Consider the following 8,836-nt stretch of genomic DNA (forward strand, 5'->3'; position numbering starts at 1 on the left):
TTAAATTTTGTCACGCAGGTGCTTCTCCCAGGTGACAAAACATTAAAATATGCACTGATGAATTTGTACAAACTTGGTGTTCTCATCTATCACCAATAAAACATTATGTCATAATCTTCTAGGGACATACCTTGATGATGACTGGACAAAGTACATAATGTATCATAAATTATACTAATTTTTCAGTATTTTTCATTGTACATGAACTAAATATAGAAAATGAAGTACATAGGGATGTAACAATATCAAAATCTCAATGTATGATAATACCTCGGCATAAAGTCCACGGCATGATATTTGTTGCTATGTTTCAAATGCCAATGGAAATGACTTTGATACGTGCCATAAGCATCCTCTTTTCTTTATCCTCCAATCATAACTGTTGCTTAGAGGTATGAGTTATAGTATGAGATGGGCCAAATATGTTAGGCCCGGATGACCTGTCGTTTCATACAGTAATGTGACCAAGATAATATTGAGACAATTTTGTTATTGCGATAACACAATATCGATAACATTGTTACATCCCTAATACTACAGTATATAATGTAGACTATACAGTTTTAGCTTAATCCAGTACATGCCTTAGTTAAAGTGGCCATAACTACTCAGAAAGTTATTTTCAGTTACTACAGCTCATACATTCATTTTAGTCTGGAACTAGCCTTAAGCCTTGTCTGTGAAACCGCCATAAAAGTTTAGAGCTACATCACTTATGCTGGGTTCACACCAAACGCAAACAATCGCGTTCCACGCTCTTTATTTCTCGCGGGAAAAGTTCGTTATTTTCGCGTGAGTGACGCCAGCTGACATGTTCAATTTGCACGGAAGAGGAGATTGACGCCAGATTCGCGTCATTCGCATCGCCTGACGCGAGTTCGCATATTCGCGTCTTTGAATTGACTTTGTATATAATTTACTCGTGCAAATCGCATAATTTGCGTTTGGTGTGAACTCCCCATTACGACTATACATGTTTTTTTCATTATTTTTTAAGTCTTTTGATTCGAAGGCGTATGCTTAAATGCATACATTTTTGTAGACAAATATATAATTGTGCCAACAGGTTGATTTCTTCTTAAACATGGCACTTTTTGTTATTTTAACCAGTTTGTCCCATTTCAATTTTCTGCAAATAAATTCAAATTAAATTAAATTTCATTAAGAATTTGGCAAAACTGCCAGTCATTCACAAAATGAAAAATCATAATTTTGCTTAAAACACACACCCGTGGATAGTACATTTATATAAAAAAGAAACATTTCTGCACCTGTATGTGTATAAAAGATTCTTATAAATATATCAAGTTTTATTTCATTTGGATTTTTGTTTAGTCACAACACAATTCCCATTACATTTGTGTCCTAATTTAGTATGTAATATTTCATGTAGTGTGTAATTTTTATGTAAGTGTAATATTTTTCCTTCAGTAATTTTATCATTTTTACAGTAATATTATAAGATGTGGAAAAATGAAGATGTTAAATGAGTTAAACTTCTGAACAGTAGCCTATTGCGAAAGACTGTTTAGGAAGTCTATGATATAAATGGATGTTCAACTAAGTTGTTCTTTACGTCAGAACAAGAGCTTCCTTGACGCTCTCTCGCGAGCAGAAGATGAACTTGAACTTGGGCGGTCACTAACCGGTCTGTGATGTCATTTCAGGAGGGAATTCTCTGTCAGACAGCCCTTTACAAAACTATTATCTCCAGAGCTGGAGTCAGTCAGAGCTACACTGTTAACACACACAGGAGATCTCTAAAACCCAAATGTCTTTCTACTCACCCTCAGGCTCGCGCTGCGTCAGTCCCACCGTCAGTGGCGTCCGGTTCGACACCGCGCACCGCAAGAAAGCGTCGGCAAACATCTTCGAGAACATCAACCGGGACTTGCTCGTTAAACTCTTTGAGAAAGCTGGAGACACGAAGGCGGTCGAGAGAGCAAAGGTCATTCTCACACATTACCAGGACCCCGAGTGCATCTCCAAAGCGCTCTTGACTCTTCAACCGGATAAAAAAGACAGATTTATGCTTATTACAGGACTGACGCGCCAGTCGTTTACATTTCGCTGAGGGTTGAAAGCGTGCAGGTGCGCGCACTGAGAAAGAGGCCGTGGCCGTGCTCGTGCTCGTACATCCAGACACTTGGAGGTTGATGTTCTGATGCTTGTGGTGGCTTTATTCACCTAAACCCCGTCTGTATTGTGTGAACATACAGAGAGAAGTGACTGAACTGTGGGTGGAGAAATGCCAAGTGGAGTGTTGATGCTTTTTGAAACCTGGAGAACATTTGAAACAGACTGAAGCAGTGGATGCGATTATCAAGGAATGTAGAAATAGCCTACCAATGATGCAATCTTGAAATTGTTTTGGGAAGCAATGCTTTAATATATTTGATTTTTCAGAGTTTCAGATTACACACATTTTGTAATAATATTAAAATTCTATCATACTTTCATTGTTTGCGTGCGTCTTTGTCTTGTTTCTCTAACAAATATCTACGAATTCTTAAATCAAGGTACATTTACTTCAAAATAAGCAACAAATAATCTGCTAATATAGAAATATAATTAGCTTTAGTTTTACCTTTCTATCTATTTATTGCTTGTTTTAAACATAAACTTACTTAATTCCCATCTTTTCTTTAAAAAACAAGACTTACATCTTGTATCTTGATCTGAGAATTTTTATTTACCAAAAAAGAGATTCATTTTTTTGTGGTGTTTCCTTGTTCAATGTTTGTGGGGACATTTGGTCATTTTCACATTTTACATTTCGTATATTATTTACTGTATAGAAAAAATTCATGTGGACAATTCTACATTATTAGCCTAATAGAAAAGTAGTGTATATAAATATTCTGTCTAGACCACTTTGTCAGATATTACACTGGTCCAGAAGCACTTCCGTTTTCATTTTATTTTTACTTATTATTTTATTTTTAAATCTTACATATATAATTACATCTTAAATATATTTTTGTAACATTTTGATCAGCTATCAATGTTCTGTTAGTTGTATTTTCTATTTTGTGTGTAGTGTTAAAAAAACTGAGACGGTTTTTCTAGACCAGGGTTGGATGAACATGGCTGATGTTTTCCGAAGTGGGCTATAAGCAGTAAGAATATTTGCATACTTTTCTATTAAGAGAAGTGAAAAAGGTTTTTTCATTTAAAGTGTTTCCAAAACACTTACTGAAGCCCATGATCGTGTTTGGCTAACAGCGACTAGAAATCAGTACGTTACATCAGCAGTCACAGCAGATGTCATGGAAATAATAGTGTCTGTTCACTGAGATAAGAGCAATGTTGACACTGAATTAGCCGTTATTGCCCCAGTGAGCGTCAGTTACATCTAGGTTGAACCAGTTTGCACACAAGGTGTATATTATCATGAAAATATTATTGTGTTTACCTAATGCATGTTACCATTCTTCTTGCATTCAAGTGGACTGTTTCAGTTTTTGTGGTGGCCCTTTTTACATTCCAGTCATGCTGGATTACTAAACTTCTTTTGCATGCAAAATTAAAATTACTGTTTAAACCTGTTCTGGAAATAGTAGAGAAGGGAAAATAATGTTCAGCCGAGATCTGTGTCATGCTGTTTTATAAATCTGAGTCAGAGTTGCACCAGACAGTGACCTTTTACAGTAAGAACATAAGTGCATTTAACAACTTTTGTAGGATTATTCAGTTCAGTCTGTTGACATATTTATATCAAGAGAAGGGATAATGTCTTTGTAGTTTTTTTTTAGTTTTTATAGTTTTCTTGCATTTTTAAGATCAGAGTTTTCTGATAGTTATTTGTGTGTATGTTTGTTCTGCATGTACATAATGCTTTTACAGAATAAAAACCCATATAAGATGATATATTTCAACATGTTTCAAATGATCCTCTCGTGGGATGTCGGCCTGTCCCAAATGGCCATTAGTCTGGATTCTAACGTCAGACCAGTCTGTAAGATGGAAATGCACCAAAGATAGAAAGTCAACACAGAGCAGAGCTCTGTACATGAGGTCACAAGAGGTCCTGATAAACAGAGAAAACTGAGTCATGCATTCTGCTGATTAAAGTTCAGCTTTCAATATCTCTCTGAAGACATTCCCAGAGAGCTCATTTCATTGGCGCGCTGCGAGGAACATTTTCTGATCTAAATCCGTTTTTTATGGTCAGTGTGTCGGACATTTGGTTCTCTTGTATCTGAACATGCAGAGCTCACCACACTGTAGTCATATTGACATATTTTTAAAAGGTCAAAATAAACATTTCGAAGACAAACGAAACGATTTGTCAGCAGATGTCCTCACCTGAAAATGAAGCAAAGTCATATTACTTTTCTTTAATGACAATTACAAAAACGTGGCTGCTAATTTATGTTGTATAATTTAAGTATAAATTAAGTCTGAATGTGTTCATTTAAAAATGCAGCAGTGGTTTATGTTTAGTTAATTGTTATAGAACAAGGACACTGTTTTCTGAGGGATGTTCCATTAAAGAGTAAAACAGTTAGTAAAGTGAAAATAAATTGATTTAATCTTGCTGACTCGGCAGACTGACAGGGTGTGTTAAGTCAAGGTCTGTTGGTCATTTGAGGGCACTCTGACAAGAAAAAAACATTTCATTTGAACTGTTTACGATTCTGCTTAAAATGCGCAATGTCTTCACCTGCTGGCCAATGTAGGATTTGCATCTTTTGTGTTTTCAACCCATGATTTCTTTCTGTATCTATTGTGAATAATACTTGATTATTCTTGAACTCTTTTATACTGTAATGCAAAACTTTTACCAGACAGGCAAAAGCTGTCGAATTTTTCATTGTATTCAACATTGATGAGCAATGTGAATTTTAATTCTGTCATTATTTACTCACCCTCAACTTGTATAAATTTTGTTGCTCTGCTGAACACAGAGAAAGATATTTTGAAGAATGTTTGTAACCGAACAGCTCTGGGGCACTATTGACTATCATATAGTTTATTTCCAAAATGAGATAACTCTGTTTTTAAACATCGTGTTTTTTTTGTGCATTCCAATTAATATCAGTCAAACTGCAGTTGTTTTGTTTTGATTCAAGCCATAATAACTAAAAAAATACAGCTAACTAACACAATAAAAACATGATAACAAACTAAAAAACATGATTTTTCAACAAATTTAAAAACGGTGTTATCTCATTTTGGAAAATCAAGTCAATGGTGCCCCAGAATTGTTTGGTTACAAACATTCTACCAAATATATTCTTTAAAATATGCCTTCAGTGTTTGCATTTATGTTGGAGTGTATGTGTGTACAAAGTAATATTAAATAGCAAACAAACTTGCAATTTACACTGCAAAAAATGACATTCTCACTAAGTGATTTTGTCTTGTTTTGTAGTACAAATATCTAAACATTCTTAAATCAAGATGCACTTTCTTGACAAGAAAAGTGACCTAAGATATTTAGTCTCTTTGTAAGGAGAAAAATATAAGAATTAAGTTAGTTTATGGTCAAAACAAGCCGAAAAATCTGCTAATGGGGTGAGAAAAAGTTCCTAGAATTTGTTCCTAGCTTTGGTTGTCCTAGAAACATTTATAAACAAACCCCACGGTAACCCCTCTTTCACATTACAAGCGACACGATCCCATTCATTTAAATTGTGAGCTGGCGACTTCCGGCGACACTAGCAGTAGCAACCGTTGGCGACCGGATGGGGCGTGTCTAGCGACGCGACAAAGTTGAGAAATCTTCAACATCATGCAAATGAATAGCGACTTTCAGGAGCGACGGCCAGTAGGAAGATGGTAGAGCTAACGTGATCAGTGGATGTTGTTACTCAGGCAACCACTAGTGGGAGCCTAACCCCCAACCCCTTGCAACAACAAAGTCGCTTATAATCTGAACGCAGCATAACAGACGAGAGACGACTGACGTGAGCTCCGCTGCTGTACTCCTATTGGTCGCTCCCGAAAGTCGCTCATCATTTGCATAAAGTTGAGCAAATCTCAATTTTGTCGAGTCGCTAGACACGCCCACTTCCTGTCGTCCTTGTCACTCGTGCGGCTGGATGTCGCTAGGCTATAATTGAAATGAATGACATCGCCTCGCTTTGTCGCTGGCGGTCTGAACAGGGCGTTAGGGCAAAAACACTTGAAAAAAACAATACTTTCAAAACAGGCCAAAATAAGAATAAGTCTTTTCACCTTTGCCAGCATTCTTTGGTTTATTTTTTAGTGTAAAATTCTGTTGTGCATGTCTATGTGCCAGTCTTGTTCAGATGTTGATTCACAGGCAGTGGAAAATGGAAACATATGGATGAATTTTACCACTAAATAAACAAGTTCACCCCAGATCTTTGTAACAAATGAAACTAGATAGGCTAGTTGTTATTCTCTATTTAGTGGCTTGTTGGTTTAAAAGAGGTTGTCGTTTTCTACCTCATCAGCTATAGATGGCAGCAGTTTAGCATTGCAAAACAGCAAGAAAACACAATGCTTCGCTTATTTTTTGTTAACAATTGAGAATGTAAATGACTTCAACAAGCTTACATATGAGTGTTATCAGTGTTTGACAATGTTAGACTTCAACCCAGTAGACCTAGTGTCAGTGAGAATAAACTCATCACCACTCATACTAAACAAACAGTTTCCATCACTGCCAGCGCAAAGAAGCTGAAATCAGCAATATTGCGTTATTGTACTTAATTGAGTTTACATCAACTGCTCCTGTACAGTGTTACAAATGCACCGGCTAATTCACATGACTGAACAATGCTGACTTTTTTGCCTTTAAAGCACACACAGCGTAAACACTGAAATATGATCAAATACCACAGAGATTTGCCCTTTCTATATTCTATTATTTAGAGGTAAAAGTTATGAATATATTATCAGCGACCATTGCTGTGTTGTTTACATTATTTGAATAATCAATCATGATGGGGCAGATGATTAATGAACTGTGGCCACAGAAATACACACATGAAAGTGTTTTATAATACAGCTGCAGAAAAAAAATAAGAGACCATTTCAATTTTACATTTTATCAGCATTTTTGTGGTAATTTCACTCCAGTGTCTGTTAAATTTCAACAATATGAAACATCAGGAGTGACATAAAGTCATCCAACAGCAATGTGAAAGACTGACAGCTTGACAAGACACATGAAAACTGTGGTAATGCTCAAGCTTATCAAATAAAAAAACCTTTTTCTGTACAAATGTACAAAATATCACTGTTGTATTGTGTAAAAGTGAATATGAACTTGTATTCTTTCCCGTATTTGAGGTCTAAAAAAATCAATTATTTTGACCTGATTCTCCAGTTTTCATTTTCTGCAAATAAATGTAAATAGAAACAAAAGTTTTATTTGAAATTTGGGAGAAATATTTTTAGTTGTTCACAGAATGCAACATAAATGATCATTTTACCTAAACCCATACATATAAACAGTAAATTCAGAAAAACTGAACATAATTTTTGAGATTGGTCTCTTATTTTTCTGCGGCTACATGGGTGTCCACAGGTGTGGGGAAGTGTCCAGAGTTTTCCTTTCGTCAGTTTTCCTTTTCCTCATTGTTATATATATTGCACATTAAATCTACATTGGAAACTTTTACCATGCCGTGCAACTGTTCTATGGCTTTTATGAATAGATTTTGTTTCACAACAAAATGTATCATAAAAATGTGAAAATGTTTGAAATATGCATTCCATTATACAAACTAACTGTATGACAAACAATTATATCGACATTTACACAAATGTCACACAGTTTCACACCAATAGTTTTTTCAAAAGCTAATTAGCTTGTTTGCTAAAGGGTAAGTCCATATGTGAAGAAAGCAAAGAGGCCTAAGACACTGCAAGCTGTAATTGTGACACATCCTGTTGTTGCATGAATATCCATGTTGAACAGAGAAATTCACATGTTGAAATGCCTGAGCTTGAGTCCTGAAAATGTATTAACTGATATTTTATTATAAAATATTTTATTAACTAAAACTGTATTTGATTATATGTGAACTTTCCTCTCTGCTGAAAAAACAATAACCCTGCCCCCCCCCAAAAAATATTAATGGACTTTGTATTGTAATGTAATAGGAATTGTATTGGTTTTACTGGAAACTATAATGGTCTATCGGTTGTGATGGATTTTATTAGTGGGATATTAAATTCTACTGGAATAAAACCCAAAACACATGGTGGTTTTAATGGGAAAAGCTAATGGTTCATATGTTTTTAATGGAAACCATTTTCAGTGATGGTTTCTATTGGCTTTCTGTGTTTTTTTTTCAGCAGGGCTGTTATAGATTTTAACCAACCATGTGAAAGGACAGGTATAAAAAGTGATTTGCACAAAGCATGTTTGCATAAGAGATGCTAAACATACTAAAACAGAGACTTTGTGTCATTTTAAGTAGATTTTTTTCGTTCATTTTTAATCTTTCAATTCATGCAAGTGAGAGTGAGCAGATCCACAGTTTTATACAAAGTAAAACCCCTTCAGGCCCTGCAGAGATTCAGCCGCTGTCTGTTGGGAATCACTTCATTTTTATCTCTTACTCTGCTCCTTTTAACATTAATGTCCTGTGGGCCCTTTTTCCACACACATCATTCCAGCAGAATATGAAACATTGTAAGAAAAAGGCGTTAGAGAGACACTAAGGCGGATTTATGTTGGTAGATTTCTTTTTGTTGTTTGCCTCTCACTGCAGTACACAAAACAACGGTGCACTCGCTAAATGTGCGTGAATTAGAATTGGACTTCCATTTGATATTTCATTTGAAAGTCCAGCCCCGTGATACTTCAACATAATGTTGAAAAACCGAATGCCACAGTTGTATTTATGTCAGA

The 8,836-nt window shown here is 35.5% G+C and overlaps 1 protein-coding gene across 1 annotated transcript; it reads left to right on the forward strand.

Annotated features, from left to right (window-relative positions):
• Positions 1 to 1,133: 1,133 nt before the first annotated feature.
• LOC130545657 (transcriptional and immune response regulator-like) lies at positions 1,134 to 2,459 on the forward strand. The gene has a single exon (XM_057320289.1). It carries the CDS (start codon positions 1,772 to 1,774, stop codon positions 2,072 to 2,074), a length of 303 nt encoding a protein of 100 aa, XP_057176272.1. The 5' UTR covers positions 1,134 to 1,771; the 3' UTR covers positions 2,075 to 2,459.
• Positions 2,460 to 8,836: the final 6,377 nt, after the last annotated feature.

Source organism: Triplophysa rosa, linkage group LG22 (genome assembly GCF_024868665.1).
Source record: "Triplophysa rosa linkage group LG22, Trosa_1v2, whole genome shotgun sequence".
NCBI lineage: Eukaryota > Metazoa > Chordata > Actinopteri > Cypriniformes > Nemacheilidae > Triplophysa > Triplophysa rosa.

Coding starts and splice junctions, on each gene's coding strand:
- LOC130545657 (XM_057320289.1), top strand. CDS start 1,772: ATGTCTTTCTACTCACCCTCAGGCTCGCGCTGCGTCAGTCCCACCGTC.